Source organism: Periplaneta americana, chromosome 15 (genome assembly GCF_040183065.1).
Source record: "Periplaneta americana isolate PAMFEO1 chromosome 15, P.americana_PAMFEO1_priV1, whole genome shotgun sequence".
NCBI classification, from domain to species: domain Eukaryota; kingdom Metazoa; phylum Arthropoda; class Insecta; order Blattodea; family Blattidae; genus Periplaneta; species Periplaneta americana.
In genome coordinates, this window is record NC_091131.1 from 175,369,377 (window position 1) to 175,385,021 (window position 15,645).

At 36.9% G+C, this 15,645-nt stretch overlaps 1 protein-coding gene across 11 annotated transcripts in view; it reads left to right on the plus strand.

Moving 5' to 3' along the window:
- The window catches only part of LOC138715548 (uncharacterized), a 134,803-nt gene that overhangs the window by 82,748 nt on the left and 36,410 nt on the right, over positions 1-15,645 (plus strand). For 10 of the 11 annotated variants that reach the window (XR_011336424.1, XR_011336425.1, XR_011336426.1 and 7 more), the window contains one exon: positions 4,086-4,146. Coding sequence is in view for 1 of the 11 variants with exons in the window: in XM_069848609.1 (XP_069704710.1) it covers positions 4,086-4,141 (56 nt within the window). In the remaining 10 variants the exon portion in view is untranslated. Of the gene's footprint in view, positions 1-281; positions 761-4,085; positions 4,147-15,645 lie in introns of those variants that run through there. The other variant, XR_011336434.1, reaches the window with a different exon arrangement.

Genomic DNA, 15,645 nt, shown 5'->3' on the forward strand with positions numbered 1-15,645 from the left:
CAAAAAAAAAAAAAAAAGACAAAACAAATGTGATTACTCTAAACTAATAAAATAAAAGTATCTTACTTATTTTATTGCGAACAAAGCAACTTAATTCTGCAGTGAATGATAGTGGAAGGTCTCATTACTGAACATATGATCAAAACAACACATTGTAACATAATACTACAACAAATAAATTCCACATTTTTTCCTTGTGCTCTGTCAAAGCATATATTCTTCATATTTTCAAAAGTTTCAACGTCATAATCCTCACATCCAAGCATCGGTATTCAGAAGTCCAGTCCTCTACATGTTTTTGTTTTAAAATGTCAAAATAATCAAAAGTAGCCGGGAATTGAACCGAGAACTTTTACTCGAAAGGCACGTCACTAATGGTTGAGCTACGTGAATGATGATATAATAATTATAAAGTATACTAATTGGCATGCAGTGACTCTCAACTAGGATTTACGCCCTTTAGAAGCAACTTCGGCATATTTGCAAGGTCGTTCCTTATTCTCGTTTTCACGAGCTTCAAAATGAGCTGTGTTCCAATAAAATGTGAAAGGAGTGTGATGTAAAGTTTCCTTTGTTAGTTTAAATAATTTTTTTTAAATATCTTTTTCATTTTTTCTGTTATGGGCTGTTATTTTTTTCATATTTCAGATAATTTTTGCATACTTAACTCGTTTCGGAAATGTGGTTTCATGGACTGTACTGTTTCATAAGAATGTATGTAATGTGGATGGAAAAATTTCACCAATTGCTGGAATAGGAAGTAAGAATTTTAATGGTCTTTCAGACAAAACTAGTAACTATTAAAGGGAAAATATTAAGTTCATCATACACTATGGACTTTCAGCTTTAATTTGACACTGAGTGTAGATGAATAGAAGTAGTGTCCGTGAGGAGGGTTTTAAGCTTAGTTCACAAGAGTCCGATATGTAATAATAGACAACAGAGCCAGAAGGACTGAGCAATGGATCTTGTGAACCGTGCGGTAATTTGTAAGTGGTGGATAAGAGGATTGAAGACCTTCAACGATACCAAAGGGAAAATATTGAATGGCAAGAATGGCATCTCAAAGAAGTGGAGGCATGGCAATGATAAATCGTATGCTAGTTTGTAAATGGTGGTTAAGAGGATTAGAGACCTTTAACGGTACCGAAGGAAAATACTGAATGACATCTCAAAGAAGTGGGGGCGTGGCGTCTATATTTATGGGCTATAGTGAGGAACAATATTAACTTTTAGCATGTAAAATTCAGGGCTCTAGCAATAAGTCACAACTAGGGAGAAGAGACTGTACATTTCATGCAGTAAGTTGCAACTAAGGAGAAGAGACCATATGTTTCATGTTGCAACTACAGTCTATACAAAATTAGAAAGATATTGACAGTTCTCTCTCGCAGATGCAGAAAGGGAGCGACGTTGTGAAGTTGTGCAGTAGTGCAGTGTGGCTCTTTGTCTGCCGTGTCGGAACTAAGCAGCTGACACGAAATTGTGAACTCACAAATTTGTATCATACAGCAGTCTTAGACCGGACTAATAATAATAATAATAATAATAATAATAATAATAATAATAATAATAAACATGAATGAATGTGAATATGATACATAGGCTAATATGTAAGCGATAATTTCTCTCCATTAATATCTTACGACCATTGATTTTTTATACTTGAAACCTAAATTCTTTAAGACACTGCTGTGGAAAAGATCTGCATCTCGAAACTAGTAACTATTAAAGGGAAAATATTAAGTTCATCATACACTATGGACTTTCAGCTTTAATTTGACACTGAGTGTAGATGAATAGAAGTAGTGTCCGTGAGGAGGGTTTTAAGCTTAGTTCACAAGAGTCCGATATGTAATAATAGACAGCAGAGCCAGAAGGACTGAGCAATGGATCTTGTGAACCGTGCGGTAATTTGTAAGTGGTGGATAAGAAGATTAAAGACCTTCAACGATACCAAAGGGAAAATATTGAATGGCAAGAATGGCATCTCAAAGAAGTGGAGGCATGGCAATGATAAATCGTATGCTAGTTTGTAAATGGTGGTTAAGAGGATTAGAGACCTTTAACGGTACCGAAGGAAAATACTGAATGACATCTCAAAGAAATGGGGGCGTGGCGTCTATATTTATGGGCTATAGTGAGGAACAATATTAACTTTTAGCATGTAAAATTCAGGGCTCTAGCAATAAGTCACAACTAGGGAGAAGAGACTGTACATTTCATGCAGTAAGTTGCAACTAAGGAGAAGAGACCATATGTTTCATGTTGCAACTACAGTCTATACAAAACTAGAAAGATATTGACAGTTCTCTCTCGCAGACGCAGAAAGGGAGCGACGTTGTGAAGTTGTGCAGTAGTGCAGTGTGGCTCTTTGTCTGCCGTGTCGGAACTAAGCAGCTGACACGAAATTGTGAACTCACAAATTTGTATCATACAGTAGTCTTAGACCAGACTAATAATAATAATAATAATAAACGTATGAATGAATGTGAATATGGTACATAGGCTAATATGTAAGTGATAATTTCTCTCCATTAATATCTTACGACCATTGATTTTTTATACTTGAAACCTAAATTCTTTAAAACAGTGTGCAGAGAAGAAACACTGCTGTGGAAAAGATCTGCATCTCAAAGTGAAGTTTGCAACTTCTTTTAACGTAGGATGCTCCTCCCGTCAGTATTATAAATATACATGCCGCCAGATTGCTCCTCCTGAAAGGCATCTAAATTTGTCACCCGCTCTACTTTTCTTTTCTTTCCCAGGGTTTCAAGTCAAGAAGGTCCATTTTCTTGCTCATTCATTTTAAAATTTTCCTTTCCTATTTTAACGATGGTGTTTTTTCCTATTTTGAGAGCCTCTGCAGTACTATTTACCACCTGTTGTACTGGAATAAGAGGCCCGCCATTATCTCTTCTTTCTCGAAATAGTCCCGCACATTACAAACCATTTCTCTTGCCTGACTTGGAAGAGGAGCGTCTTTTCCGTTTCTTCTTGCTGTCCCTTGCAGCACTCCTTTTTCCATCTGAGCCTGTGGCTCGTTTTGTGCCACTATCTGCCTTGCGACATGGTATAAGTGAAACACAAGGACACTATAAATCGCGTTACAAATACACTCACAACTAAACTAAATTTGAAACTAAACTCAAACTAAGCCTATCTTCATCAACAAAAAAAACATCTACGAAAACAATATCAACAACAGAACACCAATACTTGCTGTAACACAGCAACGAAGATTCAACACTTCCAAACAAAGCATGTGCTCGCTTTGAAACAGTCGGCAACGTTGGCCTGTTGACATGGTCTCTGATTGGCTAGTTTGAGCAGTGGCCATGGTGACGCTTAGAAGCCACTGAAGTTTCAATACCTTTCTAGTTTTTCAGGGCGTAATGTTAGGGCCTGCAATGCAGGTTGGCCCACAAATACCACGCAAATAAAGAAAGTAACTACAGTTTGTTGAATGCCTCCTCTTCCTCTCTCTCCCCCCATTACGTGGTAGCTATTAGGTTACGTCCATTTTGGGCTTTTTTCCCTCCAAAATTTTCTAGAGCTCCTTCAGTGGAGCAGCAAAACCCGAAATGAGACAAGTGGCCTCAGTTTTTCTCAGCCCCAAACTCCCTTGCAAGGAACCTTTTAAAGTTTCTCTTCCCATTTGCCTCTCTTTCAGTTCATTCAGCTCCTTCACGTCCAGGGACAAACTCTCGATCTTCACTGTCATGGACAGCCAGGAGCGCAGCATGGGTTCGCATCCCCTTTTGGCCTCTATACCTCTGTATTGACTAGTTATCAAAATATCTAGCTTGTGTTTATCAGGTGTTTTCTGTCTTGAACATTTTGGAGATTTGAAATTAGTAATATTGTTTCAACCAGGTATTTCCTAGAAAACACCATTTCAGTATATGGCTGGCACTTTAAGCAAATGGAATAGTTCTTGGGTATTGAATGTAACTGTGCTCAGTAATACCGAACTGGCTACTAAATCTTAGTGTGTATTAAAATTATTAATAAATGCAGTAGAATATATAATCCAGTGACAAATTTTTGAACATAATAATTACTGGTTTCTTTTCTTTTCACAGATGAATCTTCAGCCTTCCGAACATCAGAGAGGCTTCTGAAGATTATCCACTGCTAAAGCCTGTAAGTAATTAACTCTGTTATACAAAACTACAAAGACTACATTGTTAGGGGTTATGATTTTTAGAAATTTAGCATTTTGATTTTAACATTTAGCATTTTGTAGCTTTCATACATTCGTCATTTTGCGTTCTGTGGCGTTTTGAAGGAAGAAATGGACTCTACGCCAATATAGGAGGATAGGTCATGTCTTTTGAAAATATTGGGGATTAAAATAATACTTACATAGAGGTACTAATTTAATTTATGACCCTGTTAATCATGTTAATGAATTCGTAACAAAGAAATCATAGAAGAAACACGCCTGTACATTTTCTTCTGTCATTCGTGTTGTCTTATTACTTCCTACATTAAATTGTATTTACTGAAAAATCTTTCAGCATCAACGCTGCTGATAGGACCCAAAATATATTGCAGAATGCTTAGGTGGCTACTTAAGCTTTAAAGCCAATGACATTTACACCCAGTCCACATCTTTTTGTTCTGAATATTTTGAACAATTTTGGTATTAAAATATTCATAACCCTCAAGGAACTGTTCATGTTAACATACGGGAAAATTGTTTTTATTTTGGTCTCACATAACTTTAAAACAACTGATAATAACTGGCAAGTAAAGGTGGGGTCAAAAAGTTTAGCAACGCCTTGCCAAACAATATGTGCACAATTTTCCACCATGTGTGTAGTAAACTATGTTGCACTTGGCCGTACACTCCATAAACAGGGGAAGCTGCACTGTTTATTCCTCTTAAGTCGAAGGATGTGACACAGCACATGTACAATGCACAGTTAAGTGAAGGAGCTTGCATGCCATAGGTAAAGCCAGTAATCAACAGTAATATACACTTAAACAGAGTTACAGCCAGAGCATTCTTCGTTTGGCAACCCTGAGTGGAGGCCAAGGTGGATGCTAGATGGAGCACGAGGTTTGAAATTGGTATTGACATAATAGTGCTGGAGTAAGTAGAACCCGTCACCCTATTAACCGATTGGCAGATTATCCGACTGTCTTTCTTTCGCTCTTTCCTTACTCTCTTTCTTTCTTTGCTGTGGGTAGTACTGTACCTTATGTTATTACTTATTTGTTTAGAGTGTATTATTACAAGCCTTTGTTCTTTGGTGCTGTGGAACATTAGAATTGCAACAATGCTTTCTTTATTATAGAAAGATCTACTACCTAGTACTGATCTTGTAATAAAATGAAGCTGACACAATAAGAAATTAAACTTGTGAAACATATTGAGAAAGTAGTTTTGACAGTTCCGCAGTGTAGGTGTTGTTAAATATTGTGCATTGTCGACTTTAAACTCATTTTAAGAGTGGTATTCACCTGTTCGTTTGGGTTCTGACTTTATTGTGAAATGTCCGTTTAATATTTTGTGCATTTGACAGTTCATATTTTTAATGTAAACTTCTTATTATCGTTCCCAGTTCTCTGATGTGTCTAAACCACCACAAACTCAATTTTACAATTTTTTTAGCAAAATGTCTGGTAAGATTCTCGCACGGTTAGTGAAAATTTTACATTGGTAAATGTTTCTATGCAGCCACAGCATGACTATGTTCTTCTCAGGACTGTAGTTTCACATCCCCTGTGAAAACTCAGTTTATAACAATAATAATAATAGTAATAATAATAATAATAATAATAATAATAATAATACACAAAATTTTAAATACCGATAATGTAAGTTGTACTTAATTTTAATAATGACTCCCCTTAACAAAATACTGCATAGGCCATTGTAACTGATAATGGAAATAATGGATAAACTCTTAACAAAGAAAACTGTCCAAAATAAAACTTCAATTAACGGGAACAGGATGACAAATTGATTTGCAGTAGCTCACATTCATCATCACTGCGAGGATCAATGAAAGGTGTGCAAAGCAGGGAAAGAGAAAACATAGTGCATAAGGGCCGGTGCCCTACATGGGCTGACACGCTATGAATTACTATTAGTGTGTAATATATGAACACCTATAAATAGAGATAGAGAGAAGTATTCCTGTCCACTCACTCTGCTACATAGTACTGTCGTGCCCTCTACCACGAACAGGGCGGATGGCTTATCTTTGAGAAAATCGCGAGTTATATCCCACTTACGAAAACCAAAATATTTTGTTGTGCCCTTTTTGGCATAGCAACAAATTTATCAAGACAACACAAACGAATTACACTGCATTGCACTTCCTATCTCTCTGACGATTTATATACTGTACTTCCTCCTTATAGATAGGAGGGATTCCTTATTTAGAATGTGATCTCAGGCTTTCTAGCTATTCACTATTACTAAGTTTATTAACAAAATATCAAATTAGAACAGATAAATATGGAGTATTGAAATGGAAGGATTATTTCTGAAGTCTCGTAATGGCTGTTAATTGTAAAGTATGAGAATTGAATAGTTAATTTTACTTACAGTTTCTGTAGGGCGAACCCTGTGCTATTCAAAGAAGATGCCATTTTCCGCCTTCTTTCTGGACGTCTGGAAGTTACGACTGCCACTGCATGACTGCTGTCTTGACCAAAGACTAATGATCACAATTTGGACGTTTCATGTCCATTTTATAAGTTCTCGAACCACGCCCTTGCGACGTAACAGAGTGATGCTACTTTGCCCGCGAATCTTCTATGAAGACAGTATTGCATTGACCAAACACCACACTTCTGATTCCTAACCATTATTTCGGATCGGCATTTCCTGTTGTCACTTGCAACAGTACAGATTTAAGGAACTCTCACGATTGAATGTCTGTTTTTGATTGAACCAATAGAAAATCAGAATTCAAAATGATCACCAATTAGAAGTCTTGCAAGAGACGCGGTTTGTTAATGATTGCTGCATAATCTGAGTATTTTTCGTTATATGTCAGCTGTTGCATAAGAATGGCTTTGCACTAAAATGCAAGCGTACACATTTCCTGCCTTGTTCAAGGACTGGACTTTGCTTCTTGCTGACTTCACTAAGATGCACAACTGTAATCGCAACAGGAAGCTGCCGCCTGTCTTCAATGATTAAACTGAGTGTACGATTTCATTACTTTCAAATAAAGTGAAAATGTATTGCTTATGGCCATAACAAAGTTATGATTGCGTATCATAATCCTTGGGCACAACAATGCCCTCTTCTTTTTAAAAGACGATGCCGTAATAGGCATGTGCTTTTACTCCTAATCAAATGAATGGCAAGACATGTCAGATCCTGTGAAGTATGACTATCACACAAGTCTTAGTAGACCTTTTTCTGTTAGGCTTACGGGGTGTAGTTCCCTCACTAGTGGCCCTCAGAATCATTCAGGCTTGCAGGATTTTAATCCAATATATAGGCCATCATTCATTCTTATTGAGGATTTGGATCGTCTGTGTCTTGTAAGCTAGTGTTGTATCATTCACATTACAAATTACAAGAAAAGTCTTTATGGAGGGCGAAGTGCCAAAGATTTTGACTTTCATAAGCAATAGATCGAAATTGATATAATTTTTGACATTGATATTATAATGGCGGTAGGACTGCTGCTATTTAATAAATCTGATGTATCTATGCATTAAATGAGTAATCCATTTACGTAACGAGGCATAATTTAATGTAAACTGAGTTCCTGGATGTTTTAATTTATAACTTTGCAGGGTGTCTGTCATTTAACTCGATAGTATTTACGAATTTTTTGCACACAAAGTGATATGCTGGCATCATCTGAGACTTAGCACTTACATGTTAGATACAAGAATAGTGATGTCATTCACAAAAATGATCAGTAAAGAATAATCTTCTTCAATACAAATTTTCTTCATTGAGGCGAAGAGATGACTGTTGCAAAATGAAGAGTAGTATCTAGGCCCTGGAGACAAATCTAGGTCCGGCGAAGACTGTGTTGGTTGAAGCTGGGCCAGCGCAGGCATCGGTTGATATATCTGCTTTCCTCGCAGTAGGGATGGGAGTTCTGGTTTCTTGCACTGGGCCAAGCTCCATCTCGTTCTGGCCTTCTCGTAAAGGTTCTGCTGTCTCTGGTTGTTTGCGGGTGAGCTTATATAACCGGACACCATGCAGACGTGGACATTGTCGGTATGTCTGTAGCGTACAAGCAAGACACAATATAACTCCTGTTATGGTTAAAGCAATTAGCCAGGGGTTTGCACTTACTTGTGTGGGGGATTCTTCTACTTTAGATTTTACACTTTTAATCTTCTCTTGTAATCATAGAGGAATTACAAATCATTATTAAAATCTTTAATATTTGGAAGCATATTCTTAAGTAATGACATGTTGTTCACATAGATTTAGATCTGGATTAACTATTTCAGAAGTTATATCAGGGGACAATAACATCGTTAGGCTCATATACTGGGTGCAGTTTTCCAAAAACATGGGGAAACAGTTTAAACTGATCAGAATAAAAATGACAGTTTGCAGATATATTAATAATACCTGTCCCTTGGATAATAAATGTAAAAGTTTACGGTCGTGTAGCATTTGGGTTATGACAACTTCTAGTCATACGTACGGTAGCTGGTACGCTGTACACCCAATAATTATTCTGGTACGATCTGTACCATACAGGTCACCTGTGTGGTCCAACCAGCCGTCGGTCACACAGTCTCATTGCTTCCTGGGATTTAAAAAAAAATAGAGCTGCTAAACAATGTGATTGCAAGGAGGCTGAAAAAATAACATCTGGGGGACATAACATGTACATTTCATCTCTACTTTGAGATAGATCATTCTCTTCCATGAGAGCATAAAATTGCCTGTCACTTGTGAAGACAAAGTAAGGAGCTTGTCCATTGCGGTTATATGAATGGATTGTCTAAATTCAATAAGAGTGCTTTCAATTTCGGTTACTCTCTGCGTTACTTTATTAATTTATTTTAACTACTGAATCACAAACTACTATCGTGAGCAGGAGTGTAGTAGCGAGTGTACAGTCTGAAACGAAATAATCTAATCAGTTGGTCTGAAACGTAAATTATATCTAAGGGAGGACATTTCATCACTATTCTGTCCTACGTTGGGTTCAGTTACCTCTTCATTATCTAAGTTAGAACTATCATCATCATCATCATCTGGGTTCATATCTTCACGGCGAGAGGAAACATAGGAAGCAGACGTCACATCAGAATTTGTCATGGTGAGGTCATTAGTTTTAGTTTCATGATAACCTATGCTCTGCTCAGCTGCAATTTTGATATTATCTCGGATATTGTCCCACACGCTATTAACATCTAACTCTTCCTCAGCTTCGTCAGCAGTTGCTAAAGCAGCAAACCTATTTGAAATTTCAACCTGATAACATTGCTTAGTTTCCTCGTCCTTTAATTTCAGAATATTGAATCTACTAAAAGCTATTTTGGGCAACTACTAAATATACATAGGCCAAATACAAATGATTGGGACGAAATTCAAATACAAACTGCTGCGCCATTTATACCGGAACCCACACTTTCTGAAGTCGAAATTGCGATAGAAAATCTGAAAAAGTACAAGTCTCCAGGTATTGTTCAAATTCCAGCAGAATTAATACAAGAAGGTGGAAGCGCATTATCTAGCAAAATTAGTAAACTTGTACTTGCAATTTGGAAAAAGGAAATTATACCAGAGCAATGGAATCGTACCTATTTTAAGAAGGGGGACAAGACTAACTGTAGTAACTTTCGAGGAATGTCACTTTTGTTGACGTCGTACAAAATTTTGTCGAATATCCTTTTGAGAAGATTAACTCCATATGTAGATGAAATTATTGGGGATCATCAGTGTGGTTTTAGGCGTAATAGATCGACTATTGATTAGATTTTTTGTATGCGACAGATATTGGAGAAAAAAATGGGAATATAAGGGTACAGTACATCAGTTATTCATAGATTTCAAAAAGGCGTATGACTCGGTTAAGAGAGAAGTTTTATATAATATTCTTATTGAATTTGGTATTCTCAAGAAACTAGTTCGATTAATTAAAATGTCTTAGTGAAACTTACAGCAGATTCCATATAGGCCAGTTTCTATCTGATGCTTTTCCAATTCACTGCGGGCTAAAGCAGGGAGATGCACTATCACCTTTACTTTTTAACTTTGCTCTAGAATATGCCATTAGGAAAGTTCAGGATAACAGAGAGGGTTTGGAATTGAACGGGTTACATCAGCTTCTTGTCTATGCGGATGATGTGAATATGTTAGGAGAAAATCCACAAACGATTAGGGGAAACGCGGAAATTCTAATTGAAGCAAGTAAAGCGATAGGGTTGGAAGTAAATCCCGAAAAGACTAAGTATATGATTATGTCTCGTGATCAGAATATTGTACGAAATGGAACTATAAAAATTGGAGATTTATCCTTCGAAGAGGTGGAAAAATTCAAATATCTTGGAGCAACAGTAACAAATATAAATGACACTCCGGAGGAAATTAAACGCAGAATAAATGTGGGAAATCCCTGTTATTATTCGGTTGAGAAGCTTTTGTCATCTAGTCTTCTGTCAAAAAATCTGAAAGTTAGAATTTATAAAACAGTTATATTACTGGTTCTTCTGTATGGTTGTGAAACTTGGACTCTCAGTTTTTAGAGAGGAACAGAGATTAGGGATGTTTGAGAATAAGGTTCTTAGGAAAATATTTGGGGCTAAGAAGGATGAAGTTACAGGAGAATGGAGAAAGTTACACAACACAGAGGTGCACGCATTGTATACTTCACCTGACATAATTAGGACCATAAAATCCAGACGTTTGAGATGGGTAGGACATGTAGCACATATGGGCGAATCCAGAAATGCATATAGAGTGTTAGTTGGGAGGCCGGAGGGCAAAAGACCTTTGGGGAGGCCGAGACGTAGATGGGAAGATAATATTAAAATGTATTTGATGGAGGTCGGATATGATGGTGGAGACTGGATTAACCCTGCTGTTCTGTTCGGGTCTATATGACCCGAAGTGAATATTTTTTTCTTAATATTTCCTTGAAATAGTGAGATATGCTTATGAGACTCAGTGACTTTGTCTAATAATGCAATATGCATTTGTGATTTAAAAATAATTTAAAATTTTCAAATAGATTTGTCATAATCTGTAATTGTTACTTGTGTAACGTTCGGGTCAATATGACCCAGCTTAAGATTTTATTATTTTTCTAATGTGGTATTAACATTTTTCAAGAATTTGTATCATGCTTTTATTATAATGAGTAGAAATTGAATTATTCCCAACAATTAGATACACTAATTTACAACAATGGACTGGTTTCCTTTTGTTTTTCTGAATGAATTCCTTCTAAACTGTTGCATTTTTTCTGGATAAATATTTCAATGTTGTTTCTCAGTTTGAGTTCACACACCATGACGGAAAGACCACTGATTAATGATCAGTTAGTATCAATTGTGAATTCCTCCGACAGTGAAGAGTTTATTTCGGAATTTGAAGATAATGTAAGTGAATCTGAAAGTGAAAATGATGACGATTTTGACAGTCAACAACCAGTCAATATTGTTCAGTCAATTCTTTCAAGAATAAAGCTATAGAGTGGAAGGTGAATCCACCTCCACAACAGGAGCATCTTTCTGCCTCGAACCTCAACAAGATTACACCAGGATTTACAAGGTATGCCACCATAATGAAATAATATAGATGCCAAACATAGAAGGACGGCAAGTTTATGGCCAGTAATGGGCAAATATCGACTGTATTGTTTACCAGGCTTATGTAGGACTCTTGCTTCTTGCTGGTGTGACTCGATCTCATGGGGAGTTAACAAAATGTTTGTGGGATCAGAAAACGGGCAGAAACATTTTGCGGGCAACTATGTCACTTGAAATCTTTTGCAAGATATCGCGTGTCTTTCGATTTGATAAGAAATCTACTAGAGAATAACGAAGACTCATTGATAAACTTGCTGCTATTCGTTGCATTTGGGAGAAATGTCTGGAGGTCCTTCCTAAATTCTTCAATCCTAGCGAAAATATCTGTCAAACAGTTAGTAGGACTTTGAAGTCACTGTCCATTCAAGGTGTATATTCCCAGCAAACCATCGAAATACGGAATAAAAAAAATATGGACGCTTTGTGACAGCAAAATTTCATATGCATGGATAGCACAAGTTTATACAGGGAATGAATATGCACTATCAGAAAAAAGTCAGGGTATGAGGGTAGTGTGTGATCTTTCCAGTAACCTACGGGGTCAAAATGTAACTTGTGACAAATTTTTCACTTCTTACAATTTGGAACAATACTTTTGAAAAAAAAATGACAATGTTGTTGGACTATACGTAAAAATAAGCCAGAACTTCCACAGCAAATGAACAAAAGGGAAATACATAGTTCTTCATTCTGCTTCACAAATGATACTACTGTGGTCAATTGTGTCCCAAAGAAAAACAAAAATGTTGTGCTAATGAGTACACTGCATCATGTCAATGAAGTCAGCAACAGGAATGATAAGAAACCTCAAATGAGTTAAGATTATAATGCATCCAAAGGGGCTGTAGACACACTTGACCAAGTAACATATACATATACTTGCAAAAGAAAAACAAACAGATGGCCGGTGATATTTTTCTATAACATTCTTGATGTTTCTGCTTACAATGCGTATGTCTTGTGGACTTCGATAGATCCAAATTGGAATGCAAATACATTGACTAGAAGGAGATTAATCTTAGAGGAACTTGAAAAATCACTGACAAAGGAACATATTTCATCAAGAAAGCACTTTTCAAGAACAGACGAAGCAATCAGAATTGTCAAGAACATTCAAAAACCTATAATGGTGACTACAGTACCGGTATCAGACTCTACAAGAGGAAAAACTGTAAAACGTGAACGCAGTAAGTTCTGTCCATCAAGCAATGACAATAAAACGATCATGTTGTATTGAAACTACAGCAAACATATTGTAAAGGTCATGTTATATATTTGAATCACATAATTGTAAGCAATGAGAAAGAATTGTGATTATGTATATCATATGTGTTACACAAAACATAAGACAGAAGTTTATCATTATAACATAGCACAAGCATTTACTTCAATCTATAATTTTCCAAGGCCTATTGTTATATTATAAGTTAAACATTTCATTCAAACAAGTATGTTTATTCAATTTGTTGTTATTAATTTTTAATAAGAATGTAGAAAAAAATTAATGAAAATGTAGGAAAATAAAATATCACAAACGAATAATAGTAAAAAAAGCAAAATAATGTAAGATTATAAAAATAAAAATAAAAAAATTAATAACAGTAATATTAACAATAACAATAATGATAAACTATGATATTGTGAGTTTTATTATTTACAACAATGTAATTTATTCGTCACAACAATAATTCCTTTCTACAATTCACCTTAACGCTCTCGTCAACAATTGGATCTTCACTCAACACAGTATTCGTTATAGCACTCCACCGACGACAATGACAATTTACTTGGACTATTACGCACAACAATGAACTGTTAATCTTAACTAATATTTACACAGTACTATTTACAAATCAGAACTACCAGTTCTCAGTTCACAGTTCTTCTATCTCAGTCACTCGATTTCACAGTATCTCGAACCACAGACCTTCAGAGACAGTTCACTGTACTCGAACTCGGGTCCCTCCAACTGCGGTCCACTGCACTCGAACTCAGGTCCCTCCAACTGCGGTCCACTGCACTCGAACTCAGGCCTTCGGATGCTGACGCAGATGCGGACGCACACTCGAGTCGAACTCTGGCTTGCTTGCTCTGGCTTACTCACTGACGGAATAACTGAAAACTCTGCTCTAGTTGGCTGGCGCTTCTTCTTTTATAGCAAAATCATAGTTGCGAGAACCTTCTACAGGTGTGTAGAGAATTATCTCGATATCTCTACAATGACAGACTTCTGGAATAGTCGAGAAGGTCGTTCCACATTCACTGCGTTAGTAGCAGCTGCGCGCGCAGACTCGTCGCGTTACGTAATACACCCTCTCTCTTCTCTCCACCGCGCGACGTCACTCAATGTTCCGTGGAGCCTGTGCGATCTGCTTTCATTCGGGACGCTGGTCGTGAGTTCGATTCTCACGTCGCTGTCACAATATTGTAGTCATGCGAATGTTCACAAACATGATTTTGTAATTTTATATGCAATTATCAGAGGTTGGGTCATATTGACCCGAACAGTACATTCGTATAGTAGAATGTAACAGAACAGCAGGGTTAATCTTGCTCAGGATAAAGACCATTGGCGGGCTTATGTAAGGGCGGCAATGAACCTCCGAGTTCCTTAAAAGCCAGTAAGTAAGTAAGGAAGGTCATTAGTTTGTGCAGTTACCTTTCTCGGTGCAGCTTGTAATAATACCTTAGCTGAGCTAGAGGTACATCATCTTCTTCATTGAAATCATCACTCTGGGGAACACGTAACTGACTAAGAGGAATATCGTCTTCCGAGGACCATCCGTCGTCACTATCCGCTGCTGCTGGTTCCTCACGAGGAGTTTCGTATGACTTCGGGTCGTCTCTAATTATTTCGATGGTTTCCGCTTCACTGAAACTACTGTCTTTGTCTGCTTGCCAGGGACGAAACTTGCCTTCTTTAATTTCAGACTCTGGGGGACATAGTTTCAACCAGTTTAGGTGCACTACCTATATTCTACCATCTTTGAACTTAATTCTGTAGTTCACTTCATTTAATTTTTCTACAACCTGAAATGGACCGATCCATGGTTTCGACAATTTTTTCGTTACACCTTTCTTAATTGCTGGAGAGTGTAGAAATATAAAGTCTCCTACCTTGAGACAACGAAACTTTACACTAGGATCTTTGTTGTACTGCTTTGTTTGTGCAGTCTTACTAGGAGCTATTCGGTTTCTTACTACCTTGTAAGCTTTTTCTAGTTTATCTGCTAAAACTTCGACATGCTCATCGGTTATGTTACTTCTCGAAAATTTCGGAACGATAACGATAGGAAATGGGAGCTGCATTTCACTACCGTGAAGCGAAAAATGTGGGGAATATCCCGTTACGGAGTACGGTGTACTCCTGTACGCCATCTGGACTATTGCTATCCATTTGTCCCAATCTTTCTGATCTGCACGTACAAAATGTAATAACATGTTAGTGAATGTTTGATGACTGCATTCCACTAAGCCATTCGACATAGGGTGATATGGACTCGTTTGTATTTTTTGAATTTGTAGCAATTTACAAACTTCTTTAAATAATTTAGACAAGAAGTTTCTACCCTGATCTGTAAGTAGCTTTTTCGGAGTGCCATGTCGTGCTACTATCGTCGTAACAAATTCTCTAGCTTTTGTTTCAGCAGTTTAATCAGAAATCGAGATTGCTTCGCTATACTTTGTGAAAGTGTCCATAAAAGTCAACAAATATGTGTTACCTGAAGTTGTTTTGGGAAATGGACCAACTATGTCCATACTTTCTAGTTCAAAAGGCTTTAAACAAGTAGCAAAGTTCTGTAATGGAGCTATAGGGTGCCTTCCCATCTTTCTCTCATTACAAGATACACATTTCGTGATGTAATTTTCAATATCAGT